General features: G+C 38.9%; 1 protein-coding gene across 3 annotated transcripts in view; it reads right to left on the bottom strand.

Moving 5' to 3' along the window:
* Window positions 1-4,919: 4,919 nt before the first annotated feature.
* Window positions 4,920-19,221, bottom strand: part of LOC128704109 (RING finger protein 17) — a 297,172-nt gene continuing 282,870 nt past the window's right edge. Inside the window, exons 31-35 of one of the 3 annotated variants that reach the window (XM_070099113.1) lie at window positions 16,391-16,510; window positions 15,381-15,651; window positions 12,389-12,515; window positions 11,672-11,846; window positions 4,920-5,759 (exon numbers count right to left, since the gene is read on the bottom strand). In XM_070099113.1, coding sequence (XP_069955214.1) covers window positions 5,637-5,759; window positions 11,672-11,846; window positions 12,389-12,515; window positions 15,381-15,651; window positions 16,391-16,510 — 816 coding nt within the window. In that variant the 3' untranslated portion in view covers window positions 4,920-5,636. The remainder of the gene's footprint in view (window positions 5,760-11,671; window positions 11,847-12,388; window positions 12,516-15,380; window positions 15,652-16,390; window positions 16,511-19,221) is intronic. The other 2 variants (XM_070099112.1, XM_070099114.1) reach the window with 2 other exon arrangements.

The following is a 19,221-nucleotide window of genomic DNA, read 5'->3' as shown; positions in this document are numbered from 1 at the left end:
CTACTTTTCAGTAGGTTCAGTCAGCTATGAAAGGCAGCTTTCACACAATTCCTTTTTCTTCTGTCTAGTACAGTAACTGGGTTTCACAAAAGGTAAAATATCCCCACTAAAGAGACAAAAGGAGAGGGAGGGGTGGGGCTATTGAGAAAAGATTCAGTTTCTCAGATCAGCAGTCCCTTTGCTGTGCCAAGGAAGCGCCCTTGAAGGGGTCAAGAACTGTAGATTCATTACAATTCTATTAAAGTTGTATTATAAATATTATTCTGTTAGTTTTTCCAAATGCACTGATATTTAGTTTGTTCATTTTGTATGCATGTGTGTGGTATACTCATGTGTGTTTTGAAAGGACTAATAAAGAACTGATGATTTCCTAGTTATGATGTTCTCTTGGGAAGTAGCTAGCTGGCCATTTAGGGGTAACTCATGACAAGTGGTAGGGCATTTGGCACACACCTGAAGGGACAGGCTTCGATCTCAGCATTCAGCACAGGTAGAAATGTTGAGTATGATGCCTGTGGCATGCAAAGAGTACGTAACCTTTATTCGGATCATGTACACACCCTCATTTACAGGCTATCTCCCCCAACCAGCGAACCAGGGAACTATGGGTTGGCGATGGGGCCCCGTCGTTCAACCAGTATCCAGGTTCCAGCCAATGAGAAGATGGTTTTGGCAATCGCAGAGGTTATGTGGGTACCACTCTCCTGTCTGCCCTTGTCATTCCCATTCTAGAGCTGGTTGAAGCACGGTCTGCTCTCTAGTGGCTTCTATTCTGCCTTGCTTACCGTGGAGTGCACTAATACCTATTGTTGTACATAGTGTACATACTTCTGTTTTAAATTGGTGAAGGATAATATAAGTCAAAAGTTTTTCTGCTGTGTTTATTTTGCTCCTTTTATACCCAGGATAACAGGCCTTTGGGACTCGTGGGTTGTAATAATGCCTTACACCTGTTGCCTCTGTTCACCTAGTACCTGGTTATGCAAATGCTGTGTTACTTCCTGGGAAGGAAGACAAGAGGTCCCCAGTGGAAATAAGCCATAGTGACTTTATTGAGTTATATTGGTTTACTATCCTTCTGGGTTAGTAATATGAATAAATCTCCCCCACTTCCTGTCCAGTTGTTTAGGTGCATCAACTCTGACACCTCACACCACCAATCATCTCTCCCAACTTCTAAACCTGGATATGCGATAAACTATACCACAATGTTGCCATACACCATGCCTAGGTATCTAATACCCTCATCATTAACAATGAAAGGAGGAAATTATATATAATATGTATCAGAACCAATGGGAGAGGTGGGGATGTTGCAGTTTGGAGGGTCATCTGGACTGTGATACTGGCACCTTTATGACAAGACAGTGACTAAATGAGGGACAATGAAAGAGTTGTCCCCTATGTCAGCTCACTTTACTTAGGTGAGAGATGGATGGAGTGTTAAAAAATAAAAAAAAGGCAGTCATGTAAATGGGAAGCCTTTAATTGAGCTATGTGTAGAAAGAGATTTGATAATAAGTAATACATATTTTATGAAAAAGAGGATAAATATATATACAAGTTATGATGTAGCACGTAATGAAAGTAGTTTGTTAGATTATGTATTGGTGGATAAAAGGTTGATGGGTAGGCTTCAGGATGTACATGTTTATAGAGGGGCAACTGATATATCGGATCATTATTTAGTTGTAGCTACAGTTAGAGTAAGAGGTAGATGGGAAAAGAGGAAGGTGGCAACAACAAGTAAGAGGGAGGTGAAAGTGTATAAACTAAGGGAGGAGGAAGTTCGGGCGAGATATAAGCGACTATTGGCAGAAAGGTGGGCTAGTGCAAAGATGAGTAGTGGGGGGGGGGGGGGGGTTGAAGAGGGTTGGAATAGTTTTAAAAATGCAGTATTAGAATGTGGGGCAGAAGTTTGTGGTTATAGGAGGGTGGGGGCAGGAGGAAAGAGGAGTGATTGGTGGAATGATGAAGTAAAGGGTGTGATAAAAGAGAAAAAGGTAGCTTATGAGAGGTTTTTACAAAGCAGAAGTGTTATAAGAAGAGCAGAGTATATGGAGAGTAAAAGAAAGGTGAAGAGAGTGGTGAGAGAGTGCAAAAGGAGAGCAGATGATAGAGTGGGAGAGGCACTGTCAAGAAATTTTAATGAAAATAAGAAAAAAATTTGGAGTGAGTTAAACAAGTTAAGAAAGCCTAGGGAAAGTATGGATTTGTCAGTTAAAAACAGAGTAGGGGAGTTAGTAGATGGGGAGAGGGAAGTATTAGGTAGATGGCGAGAATATTTTGAGGAACTTTTAAATGTTGAGGAAGAAAGGAAGGCCGTAATTTCATGCACTGGCCAGGGAGGTATACCATCTTTTAGGAGTGAAGAAGAGCAGAATGAAGTGTGGAGGAGGTACGTGAGGCATTACGTAAAATGAAAGGGGGTAAAGCAGCTGGAACTGATGGGATCATGACAGAAATGTTAAAAGCAGGGGATGATATAGTGTTGCTTAATAATGAATAAAAGAGGGGAAGGTACCTAGGGATTGGCGGAGAGCATGTATAGTCCCTTTATATAAAGGGAAAGGGGACAAAAGAGATTGTAAAAATTATAGAGGAATAAGTTTACTGAGTATACCAGGAAAAGTGTACGGTAAGGTTATAATTGAAAGAATTAGAGGTAAGACAGAATGTAGGATTGCGGATGAGCAAGGAGGTTTCAGAGTGGGTAGGGGATGTGTAGATCAAGTGTTTACATTGAAGCATATATGTGAACAGTATTTAGATAAAGGTAGGGAAGTTTTTATTGCATTTATGGATTTAGAAAAGGCATATGATAGAGTGGATAGAGGAGCAATGTGGCAGATGTTGCAAGTATATGGAATAGGTGGTAAGTTACTAAATGCTGTAAAGAGTTTTTATGAGGATAGTGAGGCTCAGGTTAGGGTGTGTAGAAGAGAGGGAGACTACTTCCCAGTAAAAGTAGGTCTTAGACAGGGATGTGTAATGTCACCATGGTTGTTTAATATATTTATAGATGGGGTTGTAAAAGAAGTAAATGCTAGGGTGTTCGGGAGAGGGGTGGGATTAAATTATAGGGAATAAAATTCAAAATGGGAATTGACACAGTTACTTTTTGCTGATGATACTGTGCTTATGGGAGATTCTAAAGAAAAATTGCAAAGGTTAGTGGATGAATTTGGGAATGTGTAAAGGTAGAAAGTTGAAAGTGAACATAGAAAAGAGTAAGGTGATGAGGGTATCAAATGATTTAGATAAAGAAAAACTGGATATCAAATTGGGGAGGAGGAGTATGGAAGAAGTGAATGTTTTCAGATACTTGGGAGTTGACGTGTTGGCGGATGGATTTATGAAGGATGAGGTTAATCATAGAATTGATGAGGGAAAAAAGGTGAGTGGTGCGTTGAGGTATATGTGGAGTCAAAAAACGTTATCTATGGAGGCAAAGAAGGGAATGTATGAAAGTATAGTAGTACCAACACTCTTATATGGGTGTGAAGCTTGGGTGGTAAATGCAGCAGCGAGGAGACGGTTGGAGGCAGTGGAGATGTCCTGTCTAAGGGCAATGTGTGGTGTAAATATTATGCAGAAAATTCGGAGTGTGGAAATTAGGAAAAGGTGTGGAGTTAATAAAAGTATTAGTCAGAGGGCAGAAGAGGGGTTGTTGAGGTGGTTTGGTCATTTAGAGAGAATGGATCAAAGTAGAATGACATGGAAAGCATATAAATCTATAGGGGAAGGAAGGTGGGGTAGGGGTCGTCCTCGAAAGGGTTGGAGAGAGGGGGTAAAGGAGGTTTTGTGGGCGAGGGGCTTGGACTTCCAGCAAGCATGCGTGAGCGTGTTAGATAGGAGTGAATGGAGACGAATGGTACTTGGGACCTGACGATCTGTTGGAGTGTGAGCAGGGTAATATTTAGTGAAGGGATTCAGGGAAACCGGTTATTTTCATATAGTCGGACTTGAGTCCTGGAAATGGGAAGCACTTTAAAGGAGGGGTTTGGGATATTGGCAGTTTGGAGGGATATGTTGTGTATCTTTATACGTATATGCTTCTAAACTGTTGTATTCTGAGCACCTCTACAAAAGCAGTGATAATGTGTGGGTGTGGTGAAAGTGTTGAATGATGATAAAAGTATTTTCTTTTTGGGGATTTTCTTTCTTTTTTGGGTCACCCTGCCTCGGTGGGAGACGGCCGACTTGTTGAAAAAAAAAAAAAAAATGTTGGCTTTGTAGTGCTATTGCTTGTGCAGTGTTTCATCAGATAGTGTGTGTAGGGATGGAGGATAGCAGCAGTCCTACTACTTACAGTTTTGTCAGATGCAATGTATTAGGGAAGGAGGCAATCTTCTTGCTTTTGTTCATGCAGTGATGTCAAGGGCAGTGCTAGAGTGGGAGTGAGTGTGTTATTACTGCTGCCTATGCAATGTTGTGTCAGATGCAATGTGAGGCAGGAAGGAAGGTATAGGCATAGGAGAGGGAATGGGAGGAAAGGAAAGAGCTACTTGTCTGAGTAATGTACATTGTTTTTAATTTCATTATAACAATATATAAAATTTGATATGGATTATTATAGTTAGGAATTACATCTTAGATTGTAACAGGTTCTATGGGAAAACAGGTTGCAAGTTCCAAATACATGAGTAATAACTGATATTCAGGAATGCATTTGGGTCATATGTGGGGACCTACTGAACATCTTTCATAAAATATTTAACCATTATTTTCCATATACGTACATATATGATTAACCATTATTTCCTATTTTTTCAACAAACCAGCCATATCCCACTAAGGTAGGGTGACCTAAAAGAACAACAACTATTAAGAAAATAGAAGAAAACCCAGATGGGTGTGTAAATATACATGATACATGGACATGCATGTGTAGTGAGACCCAAGTGTAGTAGAAGCAGCAAGATATACCTGATTATTTCCTATATATTGTACATACATCATGATATATTTAACTATTTTTTTCAGCATTTCTAACTTTAAATGCTAATAATTGCTATATACCTTCAATCCGTAGTATTTGGTAAGAGTGAATACGGATAACGAGTGAAAGAATTAAATAGAATGGGTTTGATTTTTATTACATCAATATGCCAATTTCAATAATCTATAAAACAAAATTTACTCATCATCATCAAAAGTAAGTAAATTAAAATTTCAAATTCTTCTTCTTTTCTAGTATAGCTGCAACTTGGCTACACTATATCTGAGGTACAGTGAATATATTTTTGTCTATGTCCTGTTGATAATCATCAAAACATATTATCTAAGTCAATGCAAAATGTACTGATGGGAGCTTGAAATAGTCATACATTTAACTCCAAAAATTTTACTTAATCCCAGCTAATGGGTTTTGAACTACTGAAAGCTAAAATAATTTACATAGCACAGGACTGCCAAGCAAAAATGCACTCAACAGTATCTGCCACTTCCTGAAGAGGAACATTTTATTACATAAACATTAGGTACATTATGGTAAAATGAAGAACTGCAATGTACTGTTTTAGTCTTATAAAAAATTAATAGTCTTTCTTTAAACACAATTTCTTGTGTGTCCTCATGAAATAATTATAGGCACAGAAATATTATGAATTACTGACAACCTTTACATATATCAATTACTCTTTCCTTGTTTGTGTTAGAGAAATTATTCCTTTTTCAACTAATTCTAAATAGGCTAAGGTGCAAGTACCTGATGCTTCCATATTGAAAATCTGCACTTGTGGAGGATTGCCAGGCTCCTGGAATATGTGAAAAATAAAATAATTATTGATAAAAATGTTACAATACTACAAAAATTTCTGACATCCTGTTGTGCCTTCACCCACACTAGTAGTAATGGTACATTTCAAGGACCTGCATGTGGGAAAATTAATAAGAGTCAGAAATCCCAATAAAGATATTAGAGAGATTGGGCATATTCCTTGAGCAAGCAATTAATGATCTACAGTACCTCATTACAGATAGAAGAAATACAAGAAAACTTTTAGTGAAGGGAAAGGAATACAAACTTAGTAGGACAGTAGAAGGCTGAACCTGATAATACTTTAGAAATGATGGAGCACTTTGCTGCTGGAGTATATCCCAGTGTGAGCAAAGTACTGTAATGCAACTCAAAACCAGTGATGGAGTACCACCTGGGGTAAGAAAACCGGAATAAGTCGATGAACTGCATTTTTTTATTTAAGCACATGTTCAGATTCATTCTGCAGTCTGCTGAAAAGTACAACACCAACTAAATTACGATAAGAGATTATCTGTATTGGACATGTGGTGCTTGCTGAAATTAAAATATTACTCTAGTTAATTGTTTTATATTATTTTATTAACACATTGGCCATCTCCCATCAAGGTAGGGTGGCCTGAAAAAGAAAAGCTTTCACCATCATTCACTCCATCACTGTCTTGCCAGAGGCGTGCCTACACTACAGTTATAAAACTGCAACATTAACACCCCTCCCAGAGAAATTTCAATTACTCCAATATGGTAAACATGAGGAAATTAAAACTTCATCAGAGTACAAAACAAATTACAGCCACAAAATAGAGCGAAAAACCAACGTCAAAGACCTGGGAGTGATCATGTCGGAGGATCTCACCTTCAAGGACCATGACATTGTATCAATTGCATCTGCTAGAAAAATGACAGGATGGATAATGAGAACCTTCAAAACTAGGGATGCCAAGCCCATGATGACACTATTCAGGTCGCTTGTTCTATCTAGGCTGGAATATTGCTGCACACTAACAGCACCTTTCAAGGCAGGTGAAATTGCTGACCTAGAAAATGTACAGAGAACCTTCACGGTGTGCATAAAGAAGATAAAACACCTCAATCACTGGGAGCACTTGAAGTTCCTGAACCTGTACTCCCTGGAACGCAGGCGGGAGAGATGCATGATTATATACACCTGGAAAATCCTAGAGGGACTAGTACCGAACTTGCACACGAAAATCACTCACAATGAAAGTAAAAGACTCGGCAGACGATGCAACATCCCCCCAATGAAAAGCAGGGGTGTCACTAGCACGTTAAGAGACAATACAATAAGTGTCAGGGGCCCGAGACTGTTCAACTGCCTCCCAGCATACATAAGGGGGATTACCAATAGACCCCTGGCTGTCTTCAAGCAGGCACTGGACAAGCACCTAAAGTTGGTACCTGACCAGCTGGGCTGCGGCTCGTATGTTGGATTGCATGCAGCCAGCAGTAACAGCCTGGTTGATCAGGCTCTGATCCACCATGAGGCCTGGTCACAGACTGGGCCGTGGGGGCATTAACCCCTGGAACTCTCTCCAGGTAAACTCCTTCAGAGTGCAGGTACTGTACTTCCCATCTCAAGGACTCAAGTCTGGTCTGCTGGTTTCCCTGAATCCCTCCATAAACATTACCTTGCTTACACTCCAACAGCATGTCAAGTCCTAAAAACCATTTGTCTTCATTTGCTCCTATCTAACACGCTCACAAATGCTTGCTGGAAGTCCAAGCACCTCTCACACAAAATTTCCTTTACCTCATTCCTCCAACCATTCCTAGGCCGGCCTCTACCCTGCCTTCCCTCCACTACAGATTAATACACTCTCGAAGTCATTCTATTTTGTTTCATCCTCTCTACATGTTCGAACTGCCTCAACAACCCCACCTCAGCCCTCTGGATAATAATTCTGGTAATCCTGCACATCCTCCTAATTTTGAAACTACAAATTGGATGCAAAAAGTGGGTCATAATAAGCGTGTATGCACCTGGAGAAGAGAGGAATGTAGAGGAGAGAGATTTTGGGAGATGTTAAGTGAATGTATAGGAGCCTTTGAACCAAGTGAGAGAGTAATTGTGGTAGGGGACCTGAATGCTAAAGTAGGAGAAACTTTTAGAGAGGGTGTGGTAGGTAAGTTTGGGGTGCCAGGTGTAAATGAAAATGGGAGCCCTTTGATTGAACTTTGTATAGAAAGGGGTTTAGTTATAGGTAATACATATTTTAAGAAAAAAGAGGATGAATAAGTATACAAGATATGATGTAGGGCGAAATGACAGTAGTTTGTTGGATTATGTATTGGTAGATAAAAGACTGTTGAGTAGACTTCAGGATGTACATGTTCATAGAGGGGCCACAGATATATCAGATCACTTTCTAGTTGTAGCTACACTGAGAGTAAAAGGTAGATGGGATACAAGGAGAATAGAAGCATCAGGGAAGAGAGAGGTGAAGGTTTATAAACTAAAAGAGGAGGCAGTTAGGGTAAGATATAAACAGCTATTGGAGGATAGATGGGCTAATGAGAGCATAGGCAATGGGGTCAAAGAGGTATGGGTTTAAAAATGTAGTGTTGGAGTGTTCAGCAGAAGTTTGTGGTTACAGAAAGGTGGGTGCGGGAGGGAAGAGGAGCGATTGGTGGAATGATGATGTAAAGAGAGTAGTAAGGGAGAAAAAGTTAGCATATGAGAAGTTTTTACAAAGTAGAAGTGATGCAAGGAGGGAAGAGTATATGGAGAAAAAGAGAGAGGTTAAGAGAGTGGTGAAGCAATGTAAAAAGAGAGCAAATGAGAGAGTGGGTGAGATGTTATCAACAAATTTTGTTGAAAATAAGAAAAAGTTTTGGAGTGAGATTAACAAGTTAAGAAGCCTAGAGAACAAATGGATTTGTCAGTTAAAAATAGGAGAGGAGAGTTATTAAATGGAGAGTTAAAGGTATTGGGAAGATGGAGGAAATATTTCGAGGAATTGTTAATTGTTGATGAAGATACGGAAGCTGTGATTTCGTGTATAGGGCAAGGAGGAATAACATCTTGTAGGAGTGAGGAAGAGCCAGTTGTGAGTGTGGGGGAAGTTCGTGAGGCAGTAGGTAAAATGAAAGGGGGTAAGGCAGCCGGGATTGATGGGATAAAGATAGAAATGTTAAAAGCAGGTGGGGATATAGTTTTGGAGTGGTTGGTGCAATTATTTAATAAATGTATGGAAGATGGTAAGGTACCTAGGGATTGGCAGAGAGCATGCATAGTTCCTTTGTATAAAGGCAAAGGGGACAAAAGTGTGTGCAAAAATTATAGGGTGATAAGTTTGTTGAGAATACCTGGTAAAGTGTATGGTAGAGTTATTATTGAAAGAATTAAGAGTAAGACGGAGAATAGGATAGCAGATGAACAAGGAGGCTTTAGGAAAGGTAGGGGGTGTGTGGACCAGGTGTTTACAGTGAAACATAAGTGAACAATATTTAGATAAGGCTAAAGAGGTCTTTGTGGCATTTATGGATTTGGAAAAGGCGTATGACAGGGTGGATAGGGGGGCAATGTGGCAGATGTTGCAGGTGTATGGTGTAGGAGGTAGGTTACTGAAAGCAGTGAAGAGTTTTTACGAGGATAGTGAGGCTCAAGTTAGAGTAAGTAGGAAAGAGGGAAATTATTTTCCAGTAAAAGTAGGCCTTAGACAAGGATGTGTGATGTCACTGTGGTTGTTTAATATATTTATAGATGGGGTTGTAAGAGAAGTAAATGCGAGGGTCTTGGCAAGAGACGTGGAGTTAAAAGACAAAGAATCACACATAAAGTGGGAGTTGTCACAGTTGCTCTTTGCTGATGACACTGTGCTCTTGGGAGATTCTGAAGAGAAGTTGCAGAGATTGGTGGATGAATTTCGTAGGGTATGCAAAAGAAGAAAATTAAAAGTGAATACAGGAAAGAGTAAGGTTATGAGGATAACAAAAAGATTAGGCGATGAAAGATTGGATATCAGATTGGAGGGAGAGAGTATGGAGGAGGTGAATGTATTCAGATATTTGGGAGTGGACGTGTCAGCGGATGGGTCTATGAATGATGAAGTGAATCATAGAATTGATGAGGGGAAAAGGGTGAGTGGTGCACTTAGGAGTCTGTGGAGACAAAGAACTTTGTCCTTGGAGGCAAAGAGGGGAATGTATGAGAGTATAGTTTTACCAACGCTCTTATATGGGTGTGAAGCGTGGGTGATGAATGTTGCAGCGAGGAGAAGGCTGGAGGCAGTGGAGATGTCATGTCTGAGGGCAATGTGTGGTGTGAATATAATGCAGAGAATTCGTAGTTTGGAAGTTAGGAGGAGGTGCAGGATTACCAAAACTGTTGTCCAGAGGGCTGAGGAAGGGTTGTTGAGGTGGTTCGGACATGTAGAGAGAATGGAGCGAAACAGAATGACTTCAAGAGTGTATTAGTCTGTAGTGGAAGGATGGTGGGGTAGGGGTCGGCCTAGGAAAGGTTGGAGGGAGGGGGTACAGGAGGTTTTGTGTACGAGGGGCTTGGACTTCCAGCAGGCATGCGTGAGCATGTTTGATAGGAGTGAATGGAGACAAATGGTTTTTAATACTTGACGTGCTGTTGGAGTGTGAGCAAAGTAACATTTATGAAGGGGTTCAGGGAAACCGGCAGGCCGGACTTGAGTCCTGGAGATGGGAAGTACAGTGCCTGCACTCTGAAGGAGGGGTGTTAATGTTGCAGTTTAAAAACTGTAGTGTAAAGCACCCTTCTGGCAAGACAGTGATGGAGTGAATGATGGTGAAAGTTTTTCTTTTTCGGACCACCCTGCCTTGGTGGGAATCGGCCAGTGTGATAATAAAAAAAAATAATAATAATAAAAAAATTCTCTGCATTATATTCACACCACACATTGCCCTCAGACATGACATCTCCACTGCCTCCAGCCTTTGCCTTGTTGCAACATTCACCACCCATGCTTCACACCCATATAAGAGCATTGGTATAACTATACTCTTATACATTCCCTTCTTTGCTTCCATGGACAAAATTCTTTGTCTCCACAGACTCCTCAGTGCACCACTCACCTTTTCCCCTCGTCAATTCTATGATTCACCTCATCTCTCATAGACCCATCTGCCGATACGTCCACTCCTAAAAATCTGAATACATCCACCTCCTCCATACTCTCTCCCTCCAACCTGATATCCAATCTTTCATTACCTAATTTTTGTTAGCCTCATCACCTTACTCTTTCCTATATTCACTTTCAATTTTCTTTTTTTATATACCCTACCAAGCTCATCCACCAACCTCTGCAACTTCTCTTCAGAATCTCAGCAAAGAGCAACTGTGACAACTCCTGCTTTGTGTTAGATTCTTTATCTTTTAACCCCAAACTTCTTGCCAACACCCGAGCATTCAACTATAAAATTATTGAAAAACCATGGTGACATCACACATCCTTGTCTAAGGCCTACTTTTACTGGAAATAATCTCTCTCTCTCCTACATACTCTAACCTGAACCTCACTATCCTCATAAAAACTTTTAACTGCTTTCAATAACCTACCTCCTATTCCATACACTTGCAACATCTGCCACACTGCCCCCCTACCCACCATGTCATACGCCTTTTCCAAATCCATAAATGTCCCAAAAATCTCTTCACCCTTATCCTCTAATAAAATAATGTATAATTCTAGGCTAATAATAATAATAAAGATTAAAGAAGAGAATAAATTAATACAGTGACTGGAACAATTCCAACTAGCTTACAAATTGGAGATGAAAACTGAACAATATTTCTGTCTGTCCTGGAGCATTATCAAGTTTTAAGTTATTTGCTAATGATCTTTGATGGGCCAAAACTTTACCTAGTTTCATCTTCAAATTGTGAATTATTTGTAAAATTATTAAGGAAGAAAAACTTACCATTATGGATGCAAAAAATTTGTTTGTGTTGGGGCCCATTAAACAAGCAATCATGCCTTCCATGGCTGCTTCAGACCACCCTGCTTCTGGACCTTGTGGACTCATTACCTCATAGAGTTTCACACCCACTGCACGTGATGCGATACTTTTGCCATGTGCCGGACACGAGCGAATACTGAGAAGTACAACATAAATAAAACCTTAAGTTCCTGGTTGGTGCACACTGTATTGTAATAAATACACTAAACTTTCAATTTGATGGCCTAATAGAGAGGACCAGGTAGCTAGTAATGGCAGTTGTGGTGGATACAGATCAAATTTTTGCTGTGATCATAATAATTCTATAAACAATGGACTTAGTCGACTGCCTCAGAATCAACTGACCTAGCCGGACTAGAGTCCAGGAGGTGGGAAGTACAGTGGCTGAATTTGAAAGGAGGGGCTTGGGATATTTGCTGTTGAGAGGGACATCTAAACTGTCATATCTGCATGCCTCTGGCAAGACAGTTTTAGTGTGAATGGTGGTGAAAGTGTTTCTTTTTCGGGTTACCCTGCCTCAGTAGGAGACAGCCAGCATGTTATAAAAAAAACTGTTACAATAATTTATAAGCCACCGCTCATTAAACACGGATTAGCAATATCAGAAGTTACATTTGCTGTATACGTATTACAATTAATGCTACGTCTTACTTGAACATCAACAACCCTACGTCTTACTTGTTTTTTGGAATGGTCTCCAAGTTCCCAAAGTCGACATAAAGAACAATCGCTGTTGTAGCATTTAGCTTTTGCACCTGTATGCGATACCAGTGTCCTGTGATGAACTTCCCAAGGTATATTTCACCTGTCAAGATAGAGCAAACAGAAAAAATCATCAAAGATGATAATGGCAATGTAATACTGTAATTATCAAAGATGATAATAGCAATGTAATGTAGTGAAACACCTATTCTCAGTTTTATTAAAGTTATGAACTGATAAATGAAATTCTCTTTGCACTGCATAATATTAAGTCTTTCATGAAAATGCTGGGTCACTTGTTCATAAGACTTATCTAAATAAGTTAGTCATATGAGCAAGAAGGTAAATGTAGGGAACATTATATGACTATTTTTTAAGCAGATTCTTTTTATTAAAATGTGTTTCCTTTTTTCCTGGGCCACCCTCAGACTGGGATTAATACCCATTATTATTATTATTATCATCGTGGGGGAGCGCTAAACTCATAGGGATTATACAGCACCTGTGGGGGATGGATGAATGGAAGACATTCAAGCACAATTCAAGGAACTGGAATGCAGATCCAATTCCCTAGATCAAAAGCCCTCGCCAGTGTCAAGGAACCTCCACTGAGGGAGGGAGGATTAATACCCAACGAACAGTTAAAGAGTGATACATCAGTACTTACCAAACTAATAGGGAAATCTAAGCAACTGTATTATGCTAGCAGGTTTAATGAAATAAAATGGAATGTATGAATACAACTAATGTGGCATTTTATTGTGGCAATGTTGCACTCTCTAGGAACTTTTGTCAAGCTGTTACAACATTACAAGGACGAAGAAGGTATATACAGGGTGTTTCAAAGATAGAGATGGACCCAATTTCAAGGCAGTCTGCTTTAAAACTGGGTCCATCTCTCTGACACACCCTGTATATAGATGGATGATGATGATGATGTAATGGTAGTAGTATGAGTAAAGGTAACTCTAGGCTGCTATGTGATGGCAGGGTTTATTGTTTTGAGTAGAATTATGGCTAATACCTCCAGGAAAAGTGTACGGTAGGGTTATAATTGAAAGAATTAGAGGTAAGACAGAATGTAGGATTGTGGATGAGCAAGGAGGTTTCAGAGTGGGTAGGGGATGTGTAGATCAAGTGTTTACATTGAAGCATATATGTGAACAGTATTTAGATAAAGGTAGGGAAGTTTTTATTGCATTTATGGATTTAGAAAAGGCATATGATAGAGTGGATAGGGGAGCAATGTGGCAAATGTTGCAAGTATATGGAATAGGTGGTAAGTTACTAAATGCTGTAAAGAGTTTTTATGAGGATAGTGAGGCTCAGGTTAGGGTGTGTAGAAGAGAGGGAGACTATTTCCCGGTAAAAGTAGGTCTTAGACAGGGATGTGTAATGTCACCATGGTTGTTTAACATATTTATAGATGGGGTTGTAAAAGAAGTAAATGCTAGGGTGTTCGGGAGAGGGGTGGGATTAAATTATGGGGAATCAAATTCAAAATGGGAATGAACACAGTTACTTTTTGCTGATGATACTGTGCTTATGGGAAATTCTAAAGAAAAATTGCAAAGGTTAGTGGATGAGTTTGGGAATGTGTGTAAAGGTAGAAAGTTGAAAGTGAACATAAAAAAGAGTAAGGTGATGAGGGTATTAAATGATTTAGATAAAGAAAAATTGGATATCAAATTGGGGAGGAGTATGGAAGAAGTGAATGTTTTCAGATACTTGGGAGTTGATGTGTCGGCGGATGGATTTATGAAGGATGAGGTTAATCATAGAATTGATGAGGGAAAAAAGGTGAGTGGTGCATTGAGGTATATGTGGAGTCAAAAAACATTATCTATGGAGGCAAAGAAGGGGATGTATGAAAGTATAGTAGTAACAACACTCTTATATGGGTGTGAAGCTTGGGTGGTAAATGCAGCAGTGAGGAGACGGTTGGAGGCAGTGGAGATGTCCTGTCTAAGGGCAATGTGTGGTGTAAATATTATGCAGAAAATTCGGAGTGTGGAAATTAGGAAAAGGTGTGGAGTTAATAAAAGTATTAGTCAGAGGGCAGAAGAGGGGTTGTTGAGATGGTTTGGTCATTTAGAGAGAATGGATCAAAGTAGAATGACATGGAAAGCATATAAATCTATAGGGGAAGGCGGGGTAGGGGTCGTCCTCGAAAGGGTTGGAGAGAGGGGGTAAAGGAGGTTTTGTGGGCAAGGGGCTTGGACTTCCAGCAAGCGTGTGTGAGCGTGTTAGATAGGAGTGAATGGAGACGAATGGTACTTGGGACCTGACGATCTGTTGGAGTGTGAGCAGGGTAATATTTAGTAAAGGGATTCAGGGAAACCGGTTATTTTCATATAGTCGGACTTGAGTCCTGGAAATGGGAAGTACAATGCCTGCACTTTAAAGGAGGGGTTTGGGATATTGGCAGTTTGGAGGGATATGTTGTGTATCTTTATATGTGTATGCTTCTAAACTGTTGTATTCTGAGCACCTCTGCAAAAACAGTGATAATGTGCGAGTGTGGTGAAAGTGTTGAATGATGATGAAAGTATTTTCTTTTTGGGGATTTTCTTTCTTTTTTGGGTCACCCTGCCTCGGTGGGAGACGGCCGACTCGTTGGGGGAAAAAAAATTAATATATTTCTAATATAACATAATATTTGATATCCACTGAATTTGCTAATACAATAAGTTTATGGGGAAGTACTAAACCTGTAAGGGTGATACAGTGCTTCGAGAGAGAGATAACCAAGTCTGATGCAAGGAAGAGACGTGCGGCTTCAATTCCTTGGATCAGGAGTCTACCAAAATCAAGGCAGCTAATTTGAAGGAGAATCAATGTTTACAATCACTCACACATTAACAAGATTTTCTCATCTTTCTTTAATGTAATGAATGCTGCAGTATGAGCATATATATTTTAAGCATCAAATTAAAATAATTAAAAAACATACTTGGGCTCTACATACCAATTTCAAGGTTGCTGATGACTGGGAACTCAGTGATATTGGTGTTGACATATTTTAAAAAACTATCATATTCACTATAGTATGAAGATAATGCCAATAGATAATCTTGAGGAATGGTATGATAGACAACAGGCACAATGTAAACATGGGCTGGGTCTCTGATGGCTGTCACCTCCACACAGAACATGGCTGATGGACTGCTTGGCAGAGGGACAGTAGGTAGGGCAGCTAGAGAACATACTGTACCTAGAGAGCTGTCACTCTCAATGACCTGCAGATTTTAAAGAAGTGTTGTTAAGCATCAAAAGCAATCATATTTGCCCACATCATCATCTAAAAAAAAAAAAAAAAAAAAAAAAAAAAAAAAAAAAAAAAAAAAAAAAAAAAAAACTTTTGCAAGTAGTATGCAAGTAGCTTTCATTAATAATAACAAAAATACCAAGGGTGACATGTGTTACTGTACCATATATAATTATTACTTGTATGAAATTTAGTTTTTTTTACATATAATAGATGAAGTGGCTTATACTGTTTTAGTATTTTTATATTTTGTATTATCCATTACAATTGAGGGTTATTAATTAGGTTGTAACTTCCACAATCATACAGGAAATGTAAGAAATGTAAAGGATTACTAACTCAGTTTAGTATTTTGTATTGCAGTACTTCAATTAATCCTCAAGGTTGCCAATGAAACTATGTAAAAATCTGTGTTCCTAAATTCTTTATTAAAGTTTAAATGTGTGGAGACAATCACAGAAGCTAGGACTGCTACTAAACTTGATAAAATTTAAGGTACAGCAGACTGACTGATGAGGATGCATCCAACATTCTATAAATAAAAATTAGAGCACACAATTATGTAAAAATTCTACAAGGCACAAAAAAAAAAAAAAAAAAAAAATGGAAAAAACATGTTTAGACAATATTCTCTGTTTCACTTCCAGGAAGGAATAAGGCATCACATACACTGCATAATCACAGTCATGAAATAAAAATGACTGACTAACCACATCTACTGAGGACTGCTCATCTATGGTGGTGCAAGGGATGACCCTCCAGCATATTTTCAACTTGTCAGCTAGTAATGAAGCCACATCTATGCCAACATCTACAAGCTCTAAGTTAATCTGTTGAAAAAAAAGATTATAAATGATTCACAAACAGTAAAAGATTATTTCAACCCTAATGGATTTTTTGGTGTTATAGAACAACTCTAAGTTGAGCCACAGATCTGGAGAAGAAATTCTTTGCATGTTTTATTACCGATTTTTTTTTAAACATGCTGGCCATTTCCCACCAAGGCAAGGTAACCCAAAAAGAAAGAAAGAAAAAAAAAAAAAAAAAAAAAAAAAAGAAGGAAAAACACTTTCACCATCACTCATACATAACCACTGTCTTTGCAGAATTGTATCAACATTATTTTTTTTAATTTATTGCAGAATAGCATGGGCAATTACCTATGTATTTGTAATTACTTATCTGAGTTCGTAGGGAGTGAGCTTGAGCTCTTGGTCTCACCTCTTAACCTTTGAATAAATAATATGACAACCCTGAATAAAGTTTGCTTTTACTGTATGCTTGCCTACCTCATTTTTCTTATTTGCCTCTCTTACTGTTATGGGATTACAGGACCCAATATGTATCTAAGTACCCAAGTAGAAAAGATAAATTTTTGTAATACCTAGTAATATTTAACTATTGGAGGCACAACAGCCATGATTTTGTCACAAGAACTGATCACTCTTAATGGGGAGAGGTAAAATGTGTTAACCCTGCATTTCAATAAAAACAGGTTCAGTTGTAAAACACACACATACTACTACTTATTCTTTCAACAAACCGGTTATCTTTGACAAAGAAGATATACGAACCACTGTACAGTACACAGTATCCATACAAGTAAACAGAACAAAATCTTAGTTGAAAATAATACACTGAGTGAACAACAGGTTTCATACTATTATGTAAATATTTTGAGCCAGAGATAACCATTTAAAAAGTTATGAAATTATCACTGACTACGCCCCAGTGACAGTTATGGCCCTACAGTACTGCCTTAAACTTCTTGAATTCTAATGATCAAATGTTATTAGATGTTAAAGTAAATTTTTGTAAACAATACATATAATGTACAACAAAACATTTCCAATACATCATGCAGAATTTTTAACAAAAGAAAGCAATCACACACAAAGGAAAAGGATTTCACCCCTCAGTTCTGATCCTACACTTTAATGGTTTGCCACCAAGAAGACTGTCTCTTGCTGGTTATAAAATGGTAGGTAAGACACATAGGCAACATTTAGGTAACTTTATTCCGAAACGTTTCGCCTACACAGTAGGCTTCTTAAGTCGAGTGCAGAAAGTAGACAGGAGCAGTAGAGAGACAATGTAATCAGTCCATCACCCTTGAAGTCGTAGATTCGAGGTTGTCAGTCCCTCAGCCTGGAGAAGTTCTGTTCCAAAGTCTGGAACTAACTGAAGATCAAGCGACAGTGTTGAGACATAATTTTCCAAAGTAATGTGGAAATACAGCAGTTCTCCCTGCATCTGAGGGGAATATATTCCAAGACCTACTGTGGCTAGTAGCGAATCTTATACAGTGAACCCCCGGTTAACGATATTTTTTCACTCCAGAAGTATGTTCAGGTGCCAGTACTGACCGAATTTATTCCCATAAGGAATATTGTGAAGTAGATTAGTCCATTTCAGACCCCCAAACATACACGTACAAACGCACTTACATAATTATACTCACATAATTGGTCGCATTTGGAGGTAATCGTTATGCGGGGGTCCACTGTACTATGTAAGTCGTTTCTCGTTTACATACTTACCTTTTTTTTTTTTTTTTTTTTTTTTTTTTTTTTAAAAAAGTCGGCCGTCTCCCACCGAGGCAGGTGATAGTTTAATTTATTTATTTATTTATTTATTTATTTAATAATTTGAACATACAGAGGTACAAAAAAATACAGGTAAAAGCAGCATGCAAAAGCCACTTGTATGCATAGCATTACAGGCTGGCTTAAAATTAACTTAAGATTAACTAAGCAATGATGTAATCAGTGATAAAACATTATTGTAAACAAATAACAATAAAGCACAAATGAGTATTACAAAGACAGGTCATATGGTTGCATGCACTGCTGTACATTCAGTAGAATGGAGTATTAAGATAAGATAAGATTTCGTTCGGATTTTTAACCCTGGAGGGTTAGCCACCCAGGATAACCCAAGAAAGTCAGTGCGTCATCGAGGACTGTCTAACTCATTTCCATTGGGGTCCTTAATCTTGTCCCCCAGGATGCGACCCACACCAGTCGACTAACACCCAGGTACCTATTTGCTGCTAGGTGAACAGGACAACAGGTGTAAGGAAACGTGTCGAAATGTGTCCACCCGCCGGGAATCGAACCCGGGCCCTCCATGTGTGAAGCGGGAGCTTTAGCCACCAGGCCACCGGGCTGGTAGTAGGTAGTGTATTTAAATAATAACAAAGTTAGAGTGGGTCTTAGGTTTAACATTTATGTGATATAATTGTGAGAAACATTTAAGATATACAATTTATAAGATTCAGTTATTCAGTATTTATTTGGTTTTGGGTGAGTAAGTGATCTTTGAGAAGAGACTTGAATTTATAAACAGGTAGTGTTTCTTTTATATTTACAGGTAACGAATTCCAGATTTTAGGGCCTTTTATGTGCATTGAGTTTTTGCAAAGCGTGAGATGGACACGAAGAACATCAAAGAGTGATCTGTGCCTTGTGTTATGGTCATGTGTTCTGTTGAGGTTGGCAAGGAGATGTTTGAGGGGAGGGTTAATATCAGAGTTAAGTGT

The sequence above is a fragment of the Cherax quadricarinatus genome, chromosome 66, assembly GCF_038502225.1.
Source record: "Cherax quadricarinatus isolate ZL_2023a chromosome 66, ASM3850222v1, whole genome shotgun sequence".
In the NCBI taxonomy this organism is placed as follows: domain Eukaryota; kingdom Metazoa; phylum Arthropoda; class Malacostraca; order Decapoda; family Parastacidae; genus Cherax; species Cherax quadricarinatus.
The sequence above is the reverse complement of the archived record's forward strand: the minus strand, read 5'-3'. Positions and strand labels throughout refer to the sequence as shown.